The following is a 16,930-nucleotide window of genomic DNA, read 5'->3' on the forward strand; positions in this document are numbered from 1 at the left end:
CGCATCCCCCGCGCTCGCCGGGGCCACTCGGGAGCCTCGCGGCAATCCGGTGCCCCACTTGGCAATCCGCTCCGCGCTCCTTCCTCGCGCCCGCCTCCTCTTGTCACCTCCCGTCTCAGCCTCCTCGCTCCATTCCGGCCGCATCCACCGCCATCCGAGTGCCTCAAAGAGCGAGAGGTGGTGCGCGGGACCGCAGGGCGCGCCCTCCGGCAGACCCCGGCCCGGCTTTGGGGGGCACGGGCGGCAGCATGGACACCAAGCGCTGCTTCGCCAACCGCTTCGATGACTACCAGGGCAGCCTGCTGGCGGGCCAGTGCGAGGAGGCGGTGGCGCCCTTGGTCACCGCCACCATCGAGCGCATCCTCCAGGAGCTGCCCCCGCTGGGGGGCGGCGCTGAGGGCCGGGGGGCGGCGGCCGCAGCCAGCAGTTGCCAGGGAGGGCTGTATGGCGGCGTGGCCGGGGTGGCCTACATGCTCTACCACGTCTCTCAGAGCCCGCTCTTCGCCGGGGCCCGGGAGCGCTACCTGCGCTCGGCCAAGCGCCTCATCGACGCGTGCGCCCGCGCCGAGGAGTGGGGCGAGCCGGACGCCGACACCCGCGCCGCCTTCCTGCTCGGGGGCGCGGGCGTGTACGCCGTGGCCACGCTCGTGTACCACGCCCTGGGCCGGTCCGACTACGTGCAGCCGCTGGGCAAGTTCCGGTCTCTGTGCGCCGTATGCGCGCCGGTTTCCTTCCTCGAGTGCGGCTCCGACGAGCTGTTCGTGGGCCGCGCGGGCTACCTGTGCGCCGCGCTCGTGCTCAAGCAGAAACTCGCCCAGGAGGTAAGAGGCAGCCCCGGCCGCGAGGCGGCGCTCGCCGCCTGCCCGGCCCTGACCCGCCGCCCTGCCCCGGACTCGCGGCTCCGGGAACAGCGCCCCTGGCTGTTCTCCACCTCTCTTTGTTACTCTTTGTCTGATATTGTCGTTTCTTGAGTCTCTTGAGGTTTATTTGAGGTTTATCTCCTGTTTTTTTCCCTCTCCCTCTTCTCCCTCCCCCCCCACTCTCAGTCTCTCAGTTGGGATTCTGAGCCTTTGCGCTTTGCTGGTGTTTTACAGCGGACGTGGCACCTCCCCAAAAGCCAATTTGCCCAGTAGTTTTCTGGAGGCCCTTTCAAGTGAGATTTTTTTTTTTTTAATCCCAAATGAAAGAGATTTCCCTTCCTTTGACCCCCCCCTGTCAAAAGCTGAAGCACCCTCGAATGTTAGAGTACTAGAAAATAATAGAAGTTTGGGGGGCTGATATGCTATTATTGTTCCCATCATTAAGGTGAAGGTAAGTTGCTTCTGCGACCCCCAGGTCTGTAACCCAGAATAACTGCCCAGCTATAGGTCTGATGTGCTTCCTGTGTTGCTTTCTATTCAGTTCATTTCATGGCTCTTATAAAATGCAGATCTGATGGGGTGTCCTCTTTTAAATAAATGTAGACAGAATTTTACCCCATTGTAATTCTATGTGTTTTTGTTTTTTTCATTTTCAAGTGCGTCTTTAGGATTGTCAAGACGACAGCATACTTGACAGGGCAGGTTTTCTTAATGAATAGCTTTCCAGTGGCTCCTTGAAGTGAATTGGATTTCACAGCTACATATGGGGTGGGGTTTTTTTTCCGGATTCACTTTGAATACAGCGTGTGGATATTAGAAGAGAATGTGCCAGTTCCTGTAGAGTAGGCAAAAAAAATCCTCCAAAGGATCATAGTAACTAGAACTGAAAGAGAGGCACTTTCATTCATAACCCACTGGAGCCAAATATTGTTCTAGGGAGGAAGTGACACATTTAACTTGGCTCTATTTGGGCGAGAGCGGCGTTTGAAGAAAAATTAAAGGCACACAGTGTTTTTAAAGTGTAATTAACTTAGATAACCTCTACAGAGGCAGGCTTGATTTTTGTTTTAATTTATAGCAGGTGAGGTTAATTCAAGTGAGAAAAAAGATTACTAAAGACTGCACTGTGCTAGCAGGGAAGCAAAGGGCTGTGTGACCAAGTTGTCTTGAAATAGTTCACTCTGCTTCTGAGTCACTGTTATCTGCTAGCGGTTTCCCAAGGGCCCTTCCAGTTGTATAAAACCTTTGAGAAGGCCACAGGGCTATTTACATATCATTTGCATTATATTTGCATCTGCTCCTCAGACCTTGCTGTCTGGCGGCAGGCAATTTTCAAATTCGTGGGGGTTTTTTTTCCCCCCTAGTTGTTTTCCTTAAACTTGCTGCTTTCCCTTTCTATGCTTTTCTCTGGAATGGAATGGCAGAGTGGGAGACCCATCAGGCTACGCAGGTGGCAACAGATCAGGACTCCTTGCCTCAAGACTGGTGGCCCAGGGCCAGTCTGCAATGCTGATCCACAAAGACATTTATTAAGACCTCTCTTTTGCCCTGCTGCCAAACCAGATCTCTCTTTTTATACTAATCAAGTTGAGGTGCTCTGGCCCCTGCTCCCAGGACATAGAACAAGCTCTGAGAGTAAAACAAAACACAAAACAAAACCCATCTCTTAGCCTGAGCAAATCAGCTAGTCTCAGTGCCAGCCTCAGCTGTGGTAACCCAAGAAGTTCAGGCTTGACAGGTGCAGGGCAGAGGCTAAGCATGCCAGGCTGGAAGCCCTTTGAGGGGAAAATACAAGTTTTCTGCACCATCCCCACCCCCATGTCCTAGCCTGCATATGGCTTTGCCCTCAGTAGATGATCCATAAACCTTGATTAAATTGAACTGTGAACTTCTGTCATTTCTCTATAAATAATCTGTCATTCTGTCCTGGGTTTCTTTTCCTCCAATGTCATTTATATTCACTTTCCTCTGGCCCGGTTACCACCCTAGTCTAGCTCCTCCCTACCCTACTAGGCACATCTTTGCCATCTCATAAGTAGTTGAATGAATGAATCACCCTATACTGGGATTAGTGCAATATATGTACTCTGAGCTGGCTTCTCTCACTCAAGCCATTCCATGTATCTCTGAGATACTAGGGTTTCTTAAAAACACTTTTCATTATGTCACTACCCTGCTCAACATCCTGCAATGGCTCCCTATTACCTTTTCTCTAGTGGCTGCTCATCTCACTCACAGTTAGAGCTAAGATCCTTAAAATGGCTGACAAAGCCGCATGTGATCTGGGCCCTGCTTCAACCATACCAGCCTTCTTGCTGTTTCAGGTATTTATTGTCTCAGAGTGTTTGTACTCGCTGTTCCCTCTGCTTGGAATACTCTTCCCGTAGGTATTTTTATGGTTAGCTCCCTGACCTTGTCCAAGTTAGCTCCTCAGTGAGACCTTCCCTTTCCACCCTATTTAAAACTGCCACCTGTCCCCTGACTTATGCCCCTTTCTTACTTCATTTTACTTATTTTGTTTATGTCTTTTTTTAAAATAACAGAACATACTTTATTTTTTAAATTTATTTATTTATTTTTGGCTGTATTGGGTCTTCGTTGTGGTGCGTGGGCTTCTCACTGTGGTGGCTTCTCTTGTTGCAGAGCACAGGCTCTAGGCGCCCAGGCTGCAGTAGTTGTGGCATGTGGGCTCAGTAGTTGTGGCTCGCGGGCTCTAGAGCACAGGCTCAGTAGTTGTGGCGCATGGGCTTAATTGCTCCGTGGCATGTTAGGATCTTCCCGGACCAGGGCTCGAACCCGAGTCCACTGCATTGGCAGGTGGATTTTTAACCCCTGCACCACCAGGGAAGTCCCTGTTTATGTCTTCTTAATTAGAATGTAAGTTCCATAAGAGTAGAGAGTTTTTGTTTTATTGCTGTACTTAAGCATTAGACAGTGCCTGGTGTATATTTGGGTACTCAGCTTTCCTTGTTTTGGTGGTGGTGCAAATATTGTCTACTCTGTGGCTTGCTTCATCACCCAGTTTTAATGGCATCCCATTTATCAATATCTTCCTTTATGGTGCTGCTTTTGGTGTTAATGTTTTAAAAAATCCTTTCCTATTTCAATAAAAACTTTAAAAAAATCCTTTCCTACTGCCAAGGTATCAGTAAATATTGGTTGAATGCGTGAATAAATGAATACTAGTTTGTTACAAATTTGACCTCAAATCAAACTTAACCACTAGACCAGTGTTTGTTAAACTTTAACATTATAGGCCTCACCTGCAGATCTTGTTAATAAAATACAGATTCTGATTCAGCAGGGCTGGGACTGGGCCTGACGTTCCGCATTTCTGACAAGTTCCCAGGTGATGCCGCTGGTCCAGGGCCCACACTTTGACCAGCAGGGCAATACAGTGCTGCGTAGATTTCGGCATTACACCAGCCATGTCTATTAAGACACCGTTTTGTGAAGCTTGATATATTTATTTGTAAGGTTTTAGTTTAGAAGACTGATCACTATATCCTACCATGCTTTCATTATAAAGATCCACAAGAGGAATTTCTGTCAAGGCTTCGAAACAGGAAGAGTTGTGCTCCTCCTGGAAATTGATTGAATTTTTTAAATCTCCAGGATAAGTTGTGTAACTGATTGTCTTTCTCACTTTATGTTGGCTACTAGGAAGCATATGGCAGAATTGTGGTCCACACAGCTTAGGTACAATACCTTATCACGTGTGTTTTTGCATACTAAACTTTGCCCTGGGTTTGTCTAATTTTTTTTCGTCTTTCATTTACCGTTTTCTGCATTTTCTTTCTTACATTTGATTTTATCATTTGTATTTGTTTATAAGATTCATACATTAAAAAAAAGTGTGTGTATGCAGAGAGAGAGACATACATACAGACAGAACGAACCACTCTATCCAGGTAATATATTTTTGGTTAATTTGGCCCTCCTGGAAATACTCAAGGGAAATAGCTTAGAGGGTTTGTTAGGCAGATAGCCTTGAGCAACGGAGCACTAAAGTCTCAAGAAATCACACCATAAAAACTTGCATTGGGTCTATTCTGCTTTCCAGATTGGTGGAAATGTTGCAGGGAAAAGGAAGTTAGAAAGTATGGTGGAGGGATTAAGGGCGAGGCCTAGGGACCACAGTTAAAATAATAACTTTTGCCCCCGGGTGACCTTGGACAAATAATTTAACATCTTGGAGCCTTAATTTCCTCACTTGTAAAATGGATTAATAATAGCTTCCTCCTTCGCTTAGTCTGTCATTCATTCATTCAGTGAATGTCAGGTTTCCACGTGTGCCAGGCACCTTGCCAGATGCCAGGATTGAGCAGTGAACAAAAATCAATATATAGTTATGTTGTCAGAAGGGCTTGGAAGGAGGCAAACAGGAAATAAGTGCAGGCGGGGCGGGAGAGGGGAGGGGTGCTGCCTGGCATACGTTAGCGGGGAAGCATTCTCTGCGGAGGTGATGTCCTAGCTCATCACTGAAGCATGAGAGTGAAGTGGCTGCCTTAAGGGCAGGCATTCCAGGCCTAGGGGACAGCAAGGACAAAGCCCCCGAGGTGGGCAACTGCTTAGAGATTTCCAAGAAAAGGAAGGTGGCCTGCCCAGCTGGAGCAGAGTGCGCAAGGGCTAGAGGGCTAGAGACCAGGTCGGCGCTGTGAGCAGGGGAAAAGCAGATCCTGCAGGGCTGGGGCCGTCCAAGTTAGGAGTTCGCATTTGTTTCAGGTTGAAACGGGAATGTCTTCATCTTATTCACCTTTCAAAAAAAGATTTCCCTGGTGTTCTGTGTAGATAATGGGTTGACCAGTATTAAGAAGGGTCACAAGGGGGGCTGATTAGAGGGGGTCTAAACCCCTTTTGTGCCAAGGACTCCTTTGTAAATCTTGTGAAACCTACAGTACCTCTTTTTAGAAGAACATTTTTAGATGCATAAAATACACAGGATTACAAAGGAAGCTAATTATATTAACATTCGGTTACCAAAACATTTTAAAAATGTGTGATGCAGTAGCATATGTGCTGCTTGATTAACACATTCAATAAGGTTTTGCAGCGGGGCCTAAGGATTATTGTACATTTGTATCATGAGGGTCAATGATATTTCAAGATATCTTCAACAACTGCAGTGTGACATGAATATATCTGATTTCTATAGGTGGCAAAGTCACAAGTACTCCTGGTGGTTCGTGGTCTGCATTCATAATGAAAGGAAATGCCAAGTTGTTTAAATAAGACTGGAGAAAATATAGATGTGATTTTCTTTCCCCAAAGGGGACTGTTCTGGAAGTTGCTGCAATGACTCACCCTAGATAAAGTGCCTGGTGTAGTGCTTGGCACAAAGTACCTGCTTAATGAAATCAATGTTATTTCCCTTTGCACCTACTAACAAAAAATCAAAAGTGATTCTGAACATCACATAGAAAATTATACCCAATACAAGGAATCTATCTTACTGCCATGATTACAGGAAAACACCTTTTGCCAGATTGTTAGTTGTGTCCTTAGCTCATTCCTAAGGCAGGTGGTTGGCAGCTGTCTAAGCGGGGATGCCTTTAGCTGCAAATAATGGAATGTCCAGTAGAAAGTGATCTAAATCAGGTAACTGGGCCGCACAGCAGGAGGTGAGCGGCGGGCAGACGAGAGAGCGAAGCTTCATCTGCTGCTCTCCATCACTCGCTACCACCTGAACCATTCCCCCCCCACCCCACCCCCGTCCATGGAGAAATTGTCTTCCACGAAACTGGTCCCTGGTGCCAAAAAGGTTGGGGACTGCTGATCTAAATAATGGGAACACTATTACCTCACTTGACAAGGAGTGTAGAGCTAGGTCATTACAGGATTGGTTCAGCAACTCAGGAAAATCATCAGAACCCAAGCCCTTTCCAACCTTTTTCTCTGCTATTCTGGGTGTGTGAGCTGTATCACTCTTCAAAATTGCAAGATGGCTGCTGCCATTCCAAGCATTGTGTTCCCATACAACTGGGTCTGAGGGTTTTTTCTTTGAATTTTTTTCTTATCATATGGAACATCCTATCCTTGAAGAATTTCCCTTCTGCCTCATTACCCAGCACTTGGTTAACAACCCAGCACTGGCCACTTCTGGTTTCTGGGGATGCCAAAAAGGCTAATATCCTTCATTTCTAACCTCTGACCTCTAGTGGATGCAGGTTCTGACAAGAAGAAAGGGGAGGGCAGTGGCTGTTGGGTGGTTACCAAAGTGTCTGCCCCTTGGCTCCCTTACCAAGGTCTGTCTCATGACTTCCCGCTTGGCTATTGTCAATAATGCTGCAATGAACATGGGGATGCAGATATCTCCTCCAGATCCTGTTTTCATTTCATTTGGATAAATACCCAGAAGTGGGAATTCTGGATCATATGGTAGTTCTAGTTTTACTTTTTTGAGGAACATCCATACTGTTGTCCGTAGTTGTCGTACCAACTGACATTCCTGCCAACAGTGTACAACGGTTCTCTTTTTGCATCCTCACCAATACTTGTTATCTCTTGCCTTTTTGGTGATAGTCATTCTGACAGGTGTGAGGAGATACCTCATCGTGGTTTTGATTTGCATTTCCCTGATAGTGATACTGAACACCTTTTCATCCAACTGTTGGCTGTTTGTATGTCTTCTTTGGAGAGATGTCTATGCAGTTCCTCTGCCCATTTTTTTAATTCAGTTGTTTGTTTTGCTATTGAGTTGTGTGAGTTCTTTATATATTTTGAATATTAACCTTTTATGGTTCACAAATATTTGCTCCTATTCCATAGTTCCATAGGTTGCCTTTTCTTTTTGTTAATAGTTTCTTTTTGCTGTGCAGAAGCTTTTTAGTTTGATGTAGTTCCACTTATTTTTGATTTTGTTGCTTGTGCTATTGGTGTCATATCCAGAAAATCATGGCCAAGACCAGTGTCAAGGAGCTTTTCCCCTATGTTTTTTCACAGGAATTTTACATTTTCAGGTCTTATGTTTAAGCCTTTAATCCATTTCAAGCTAATTTTTGTAAGTGGTGTAAGATAGGGGTCCAGTTTTATTTTTCTGCATATGGTTATCCAGTTTTCTCAATACCATTTATTACTGAGACTGTCATTTCCCCATTGAGTATTCTTGGCTCCCATGTCAAGTATTAGTTGACCATATATGTGAGGGTTTATTTATGGGCTCTCGATTCTGTTCCATTGGTCTGTCTGTTTTTATGTCAGTACGATACCATTTTGATTACTATAGCTTTGTAATATAGTTTGAAATCAGGAAGTATGATGCCTCTAGCTCTGTTCTTTTTTCTCAAGATTGCTTTGGCTATTCGGGGTCTTTTGTGGTTCTGTATGAATTTTAGGACTGTGTTTCTCTTTCTGTGAAAATGCCATTGGAATTTTGATAGCAATTGGATTGAATCTATAGATGGCTTTGGGTAGTATGGACATCTTAATATCAATCCTGATCCACAAACACAGGATGTCTTTCCATTTATTTATCTTTAATTTCTTTCATCCAAGTCTTAACAGTTTTCAGTGTATAGATCTTTCACCTACTTGGTTAAATTTATTCTGAAGTATTTTATTTTTGATGTTATTATTATAATGGGATTTCTTTATTTTTCAGATAGTTTTTTTAGTGTACAGAAGCACAACTGATTTTTGTATGTTGATGCTGTAACCTGCAACTTTACTGAATTCATTTATTCTAGCAGTTTTTTGGTAGACTCTTTAGGACTTTCTGTATATATGATTATATCATTTGCAAACAGACAATTTTACTTCTTCCTTTCTGATTTGGATACCTTTTATTTCTTTTTATTGCCTAATTGCTCTGGCTAAAACTTCAGTACTATGTTGAATAAGAGTGAGAGTGGGCAGCCTTGTCTTGTTCCTGATCTTAGAGTAAAAGCTTTCAACCTTTCACCATTGAGTATGATGTTAGCTGTGGGCTTGTCATATATGGTATTTATTATGTTGAGGTATATCCTGTCTATACCCAATTTGTTCACTTTTTATCATTAAAAGATGTTGAATTTTGTCAGATTCTTTCTTTATCTGCATCTATTGAGATGATCATGATTTTTATCTTTCATTATATTAATGTGATGTATCACATTTTTAGAGGAAAACATTTTTTTATTTACTCACTCATTCAATTACTTATTGAACAGACTATGTGCCATGCAGTGTCCTTTGTACTATGTATACATTTTTATTTTCATTTTTTCAGCTGTACTGAGGTATAATTGACAAACAGAATTGTAAGATGTTTAAAGTGTACATCATGGTGACTTGATATATGTATACATTGTAAAAGGATGCTCACCATATAGTTAATTAACACATCCATCACCTCACATATTTGCATTTGTTGAACCATCCTTGCATCCCAAAGATCAATCCTACTTGATCCTTGGGTATGATCCCATTAATGTGCTCCTGAATTCAGTTTGCTAGTATTTTGTTGAGAATTTTTACATCTATATTCATCAGGAATATTGGCCGTTAGTATTCTTTTCTTGTAGTGTTCCTATCTGGCTTTAGTATGAGAGTAATGCTGGGCTCATAAAATGAAGTCGGACATGTTCCCTCCTTCTTTTGGAAGAGTTTGAGAAGGATTGACATTAATTTTTCTTTCAATGTTTGGTAGTATTCACTAGTGAAACCATCTTGTCCTGGACTTTTCTTTGTTGAGAGGTTTTTGATTACTGATTCAATATCCTTAGTCATTATTGGTGTGTTTAGACTTCTATTTCTTCATGATTCAGTCTTGGTAAGTTGTATGTTTCTAGGAATTTATCCATTTCTTCTAGGTTGTCCAACTTGTTAGCATATAATTGTTTATAGTAGTCTCTTATATTTTGTATTTCTGTGATATCAGTTTTAATGTCTCCTCTTTAATTTCTGATTTTGGGTCTTCTCTCTCTTTTTGTCTTAGTCTAGCTAAAAGTTTGTCAATTTTGTTTGTCTTTTCAAAGAACCAATTCTTAATTTCATTGATTCTTTTGTCTTGTATTCCTGTTCTCCATTTCATTTATTTTGGCTCTAATGTTTGTTTATAATTTCCTTCCTTCTGCTAACTTTGGGCTTAGTTTTTTTTCTTTTTCTGGTCCCTAGAGGTGTAAATGTTAGGTTGTTTGAGAGTTTTTTTCCTGAGTTTTTCTTAAAAATTATTACTGTCATACTCACAAGGTAAACACAAACAACAAGAGGATACAGAAAGATATACAGGCATACCTCAAAGATATTGTGGGTTCAGTTCCAAACCACTGCAATGAAGCAAATGTCTCAATAAAGCAAGTCACATGAAGTTTTTGATTTCCCAGTGCAGATAAGTTATGTTTACTCTTATATTGTAGTCTGTTAAGTGTGCAATAGCATTATGTCTAAAAAAACAATGTACACACCTTAGTTAAAAAATACTTTATTGCTAAAAAATGCTAACCATCTCAGCCTAACATTAGTGAATCATGATAGTAACATCAGAGATCACAGACCATCATAACAAATATAATAATAATGAAAAAGTTTGAAATAGTGGGAGAATTACCAAAATGTGACTCAGAGACACAAAGTGAACAAATGGTTTTGGAAAAATGGCTCTGATACATTTGCTTGACACAGTGCTGCCACAAACCTTCAATTTGTAAAGAAAAAAAAAAAAGGCAATGTCTGTGAAGCACAATGAAGTGCATAAAACAAGGTATGCATGTTTAAAAAAATGTCTTCTTTGAACATTTTTAAAGAAATATTCTGGGTATATAAAATACCTATATTTTTATCCATTTATGTGATATTTTGTGTGTGTGTGTGTGAGTGTGTGTGTGTATTGGGTTGGCCAAAAAGTTTGTTTGGGTTTTTCCGTAAGATCTGATGGAAAAACCAAACGAACTTTCTGGCCAACCCAATATATACATACACACACTACAGCTTGTTCTTTTATGTGCCTTGTGCATCTTTGCACATTACTGTGTAGAGAGATCTCATTCTTTATACTGGTTTGATTTAATAGCTATACCATAATTTAACCATTATTGATGGACATTAAGTTGATTCAAACTTTTTTCCTTTTTTGCTATCAAAATTAATGCTGTAAAGTATACACACTAGTACATATAATGTGCATATATACGTATACAACATCTACATGTAACATATACATACATACATATGTCTGTATATGTATCTTTGCCTTCTGTTGCAAGTATATATGTAGGATAAATTTTTAAAACCCAATTGCTGAGTCAAAGTTTATAGATATTTTTCACTTGATGGAGATTATCAAACTGTTCTCCAAAAAGGTTACATCAATTTCCATTCCCTCCATGAGCGTTTGGGGGTGCCTGTTTTCCCACATTATTTTCTTTTTTTTTTTTTTTTTTGCATTTTATAATCTAAACTGTTTTTTTTGAATTTTTGAATTTTATTTATTTATTTTTTATGCAGCAGGTTCTTATTATCTGTTTTATACACATTAGTGTATACATGTCAATCCCAATCGCCCAATTCATCCCACCCCCACCGCTTTCCCCCCTTGGTGTCCATACGTTTGTTCTCTACATCTGTGTCTCTATTTCTGCCTTGCAAACCGGTTCATCTGTGCTGTTTTTCTAGATTCCACATATATGCGTTAATATACGATATTTTTTTTTCTCGTTCTGACTTCACTCTGTATGACAGACACTAGGTCCATCCACCTCACTACAAATAACTCAATTTCGTTCCTTTTTATGGCTGAGTAATATTCCATTGTATATATGTGCCACATCTTCTTTGTCCATTTGTCTGTCAATGGGCATTTAGGTTGCTTCCATGTCCTGGCTATTGGAAACAGTGCTGCAGTGAACATTGGGGTGCATGTGTCTTTTTGAATTATGGTTTTCTCTGGGTATATGCCCAGTAGTGGGATTGCTGGATCATATGGTAATTCTATTTTTAGTTTTTTAAGGAACCTCCATACTGTTCTCCATAGTGGCTGTATCAATTTACATTCCCACCAACAGTGCAAGAGGGTTCCCTTTTCTCCACACCCTCTCCAGCATTTGTTGTTTGTAGATTTTCTGGTGATGCCCATTCTAACTGGTGTGAGGAGATACCTCATTGTAGTTTTGATTTGCATTTCTCTAATAATTAGTGATGTTGAGCAGCTTTTCATGTGCTTCTTGGCCATCTATATGTCTTATTTGAAGTATCTATTTAGGTCTTCTGCCCATTTTTTGATTGGGTTGTTTGTTTTTTTAATATTGAGCTGCATGAGCTGTTTATATACTTTGGAGATTAATCCTTTGTCCGTTGATTCGTTTGCAAATATTTTCTCCCATTCTGAGCATTGTCTTTTCATCTTGTTTGTTGTTTCCTTTGCTGTGCAAAAGCTTTTAAGTTTCATTAGGTCCCATTTGTTTGTTTTTGTTTTTATTTCCATTACTCTAGGAGGTGGATCAAAAAAGATCTTGCCGTGATTTATGTCAAAGAGTGTTCTTCCTATGTTTTCCTCTAAGAGTTTTATAGTGTCCGGTCTTACATTTAGGTCTTTAATCCATTTTGAGTTTATTTTTGTGTATGGTGTTAGGGAGTGTTCTAATTTCATTCTTTTACGTGTAGCTGTCCGGTTTTCCCAGCACCACTTATTGAAGAGACTGTCTTTTCTCCACTGTATATCCTTGCCTCCTTTGTCATAGATTAGTTGACCATAGGTGTGTGGGTTTATCTCTGGGCTTTCTATCCTGTTCCATTGATCTATATTTCTGTTTTTGAGCCAGTACCATATTGTCTTGATGACTAGCTTTGTAGTATAGTCTGAAGTCAGGGAGTCTGATTCCTCCAGCTCCGTTTTTTTCCCTCAAGACTGCTTTGGCTATTCGGGGTCTTTTGTGTCTCCATACAAATTTTAAGATTTTTTGTTCTAGTTCTGTAAAAAATGCCATTGGTAATTTGATAGGGGTTGCATTGAATCTGTAGATTGCTTTGGGTAGTATAGTCATTTTCACAGTATTGATTCTTCCAATCCAAGAACACGGTATATCTCTCCGTTTGTGTCATCTTTGATTTCTTTCATCAGTGTCTTATAGTTTTCTGAATACAGCTCTTTTACCTCCTCAGGTAGGTTTATTCCTAGGTATTTTATTCTTTTTGTTGCAATCCCACATTATTTTCAATACTAGGTTTCATGAGACTTTTTAGTATATGACAAACTGATGGGTAAAAAATGAGGATGGAAATTTCTCAGATAGGAAATGTGTCCTCTTATCGTTCCATTCAGCACTCACTGAACAAAATGTATATGCAAGATTTCACTCAGTCTGAATTTGAGTGGTCCCTGGTTTGTAAGCAGCTGTGTGTTGTTCATTGCATAAGTAAACCCTGCAGTTTGGCTTGAAATGACAGCAGGTTGGGGAAGCTGGATTTTTGTAAGCTGAGTCCAGTTCCTAATTGCTCGATTATAGACCTCTCAGGAAATGGGGCACTTCTGTGGGCTGCATCTTAGATCCTTTGTTACTCTTGATCCAGAACCCTGTGATGGCTAAAAGGACATAAGAACTAGCACTGCTTGATTCCTTGTTGTGCACACCGTTGTAAGCACTTTACAGATATTGTGTCGTTTAATACTTATGACCTAGGCACCAGTACTATCTCCATCCTCCCCGGTGAGGGAACCGAGGCACAGAGAGGCTGTGGAACTTGTTCCAGGTTACACAGCTAGTCAGTGGCAGAGGGGGGTTCCATCCCCACAGGCTGGTCGCCAAATCTGTGCTTTCAGTGCGCACTCTTCACACTTTAACGTGCACGCAGATCTCCTGGGGATCCTGGTAAAAATCAGGTTTTGATTCAGCAGGTCTGGGGTGAGGCCCAAGATACTGCATCTCTAGCAAGCTCCCAAGTAACGCTGCTGCTCCTGGTTCATTGAGAAGATTTGAGTAAAAAGCTTGAAATCACTAATTTTTTTTTCAATTTTATGGGATTGCCTGTCAACAGATTTGACTGATCCCCCCCACCCGCCTCCGCCAAACTTCATGATTTTCATCGTTTGGCCTTTGTACTGAACATGATTTCTTCCGCAAATGCCAGAATATCAGCTTTCCAATTCGTGGGTGATGCTGAAGGAAAGAATCACTGCCTGGCACGTCTTCTTGCAGGTTTAAGGACTCTGAGTGACTACATGGATTTCTTTTTTTCTGATAAATGTAATTTTGCACTATATACACAAGGATTTTGTTGTTGTTGTTGTTTGTTTTTTACATTTCTTTAAAGACCCAAATAGACCATGCTCCAGCAGTTTTAAATCCTTTCATAATAAGAGACACTGTCATTCCCAGATCAGATCGAAAACATGATGCTCATAGAACTACTCCCATTTTAGACTCATTCAATTAAATTTACCTGTGTGACATAAAGGAGTGCTGCCCCAACTCTAAATTAAATTGAAGATGCGTAGACTTTTTTCCTTTTTTTTTTCCTGATACAGTGATTTAACACAGAATAATCTGGATTTCCTTAGAGATAACTTGTTTACCCCTTTTAATTAATCTACTAATATACATTCCACTAAAACCTAAACTTATCATTTGTATTGTAATTTATTTGGAGAGAGCATGGTTCATAATTTTCTTATTACTGAAGAAGTAAATTGGGGAAATGTGCATAGTAAAAATTATTATTTTTTTCCTGCACCTCGTGGCATGCGGAACTTTCCCAACCAGGGATCGAACCTGTGCCCCCTGCATTCCAAGTGCAGAGTCTTAACCACTGGACCACCAGGGAAGTCCCAAAATTATTTTAAATGTACTGAATTATTTGTTTTGCCAATAACCTGACCTCCCAGTGTTCCATAAGAAGGTGGTTTTAATGGAATTTCACTATATTTATTGATTCTGAATGTGAAAATGATAGATTGTATTAATTTCTCATTAACTTGGCTAATTTCCTCTTTGCTGGTTAATGAGAGATGTTTGTCACTCGACTGGCTCCTACACAACACACAGTGGATTTCCTCCATGTGTGGAGGGGGTCCTTTAATATCCCCATGTGGTGATGGTCTCTTAGTAAACTTGCCAACAGTCCATGATGTGTCCAAATAAGCATTTCTCTTCGTGGTTCACTTTTACTGATTACTCTCTGACCTACATTCACTAATTAAGTACAATGCCTTGGACGTTGGATGTTTGGTTTGTCTCAAAGAAAAACATGTTGTTCTCATGCGTTATTTATATATATCTAAGTACCTCTTATCTTTTCCTAGTTACTTTCTCAATGGATTTAGCTACTAAGGAAACCTACCAAGTTAACAGCCTCATTATTCTTGGGGTGCTAGCCACTTGGACAAATGGAATTTTCAAGAAGTCATTTGATCCATTCTTTCTTTTAGCAAGCTGAACAAAGAAGTGTTTTGTGTAAGGTCACATTTCCTTTTCTGAATAGCTTTACACATTCAACAACCCAGACAAATGAATGCCTTTGACACTGTGAAGTGTGAGCATTGCTACCTGGGCCATAAAGAAGCTGTTTCCCAGATGAGAGGCAGTCTTACAGACTTCATGGGTGAGAACATCATCTGAATGAGAGGTGGCAAAACAAATATTGGTCATAGCATTATGTGCAGTTAGCTGTTACTGTATCCATCTGCTGGCTCCATTGCTTTGCATGGAATGGATTCCCCGTGCTCAGTGGTGTATTGAAGTCTGGTGTCCATGGCAACCGAAGCATCACCAATCTCAAAGCAAATACTGTGGGGACCAGCTGAATCTCCACTCCTACAATGACTTTAGGAGGGAGTCACATTCCTAACAGACTTTACAGCTATCTAAGGCTGAAGAGAACCAGTGCTCAACCAGAAAGGAAGTATTGTTCTCATGCACATTTCAGTAACATAATTTTGCTCTTTAAAATGTTTCCTCTTCCCTTGTAAGGCAAAGAGAATTGCACGTGTATCACCAGTTGCAGCTGTTGAAATAGGTTAGCGTCTCAATGAAAGCATTAAAAGATGATGGTTAAGAATAGGGCTTTTGGGACTTCCCTGGTGGTCCAGTGGGTGAGACTCTGCACTCCCAATGCAGGAGGCCTGGGTTCCATCCCTGGTTCGGGAACTAGATCCTGCACACATGCCGCAAATAAGAAGTCCACAGGCGGCAGCTAAGAAGCCCAGGGCCGCGTACCGCAACTAAAGATCTGTGTGCTGCAACTGAGACCCAGTGCAGCCGAAATTAAATAAATAAATGAATATTTTTTTTAGAAAAGAGATTACTTAAAAAGAACAGGGCTTTCAGTCATATAGCCTTGGGATTGAATCGTGGCTCCATCACAGTAGCTGGTTGACCTCAGCCATGTTACTTAGCATCTTTGAGGCTTGATTTCCTCATCTGCAAAATGTAACACAAGCAGCACCCACTTCATAGGTGTGGTATGAAGAACCACTGAGAATGTGCATGTAACATGCTTAGCAGAGGGTCTGCTAGGCACAGAGTAAAGACTCTGTATAAGTCAGTCCTTGTTTTATTAGTATTTTGAGTATTATTGTCATTAATGTAAGTGAGACCCTGTGTTGACTAAATAATACAAGTATGTTTTTTGGACATTCAGCCCGTCTAATATTCCCTGTGGTGGTAGTCAGAGCTGCTATGCCCCTGCTCACATCAGCAAAGCTTTGAGATCTTCAAACAGAGGCCATAAAGGGCTGGAGGGAAATATCCTCTTCTCTGCCACACAGGGGATTAAGCTGAGCAGCTCACAGAGATTATGTGTCAAAGTAAATTGAGTGGCTGGTCATCACCCCTGAAACCCGAAGCCATGCAAGTTACCCTTTGCACTTTGCTTCCTCCAGGAGGGTGTTCTTTTCTCTTTTTAAAATTTCAGGCTCCTTGAAGACTTAATCTAGGAATTGGCTTTCCTGTGTCTGATTTGTACTCCTCAGAGTAAATCACCTAATTGGCTTTATCGGTAGTAAATTGCTATGCAGGTGATGTTGGAATGTTTGCTTTTTGCTCTCTTCCCCCAGAATCTGAGTGGTAGATTCAAGGAACTCTTTCCTGCTCTTAAGTTCTCTTCTTTGCTTCTAAAGATCATTTGCTTGCATGGCGCTAATTCAGAATTTCAGACAAATT

At 41.3% G+C, this 16,930-nt stretch overlaps 1 protein-coding gene and 1 non-coding gene across 2 annotated transcripts in view; one reads left to right on the top strand and one right to left on the bottom strand.

The window, feature by feature from the left end:
• Positions 1-248: 248 nt before the first annotated feature.
• LANCL3 (LanC like family member 3) overlaps positions 249-16,930 on the top strand; it is an 85,415-nt gene continuing 68,733 nt past the window's right edge. The window contains exon 1 of the mRNA XM_061179059.1: positions 249-821. Coding sequence (XP_061035042.1) covers positions 249-821 — 573 coding nt within the window. The remainder of the gene's footprint in view (positions 822-16,930) is intronic.
• On the bottom strand, positions 14,522-14,594 carry TRNAP-UGG (transfer RNA proline (anticodon UGG)). Its single transcript has one exon. It is a non-coding gene; the product is annotated as a tRNA-Pro (tRNA).

Source organism: Eubalaena glacialis, chromosome X, assembly GCF_028564815.1.
Source record: "Eubalaena glacialis isolate mEubGla1 chromosome X, mEubGla1.1.hap2.+ XY, whole genome shotgun sequence".
NCBI lineage: Eukaryota > Metazoa > Chordata > Mammalia > Artiodactyla > Balaenidae > Eubalaena > Eubalaena glacialis.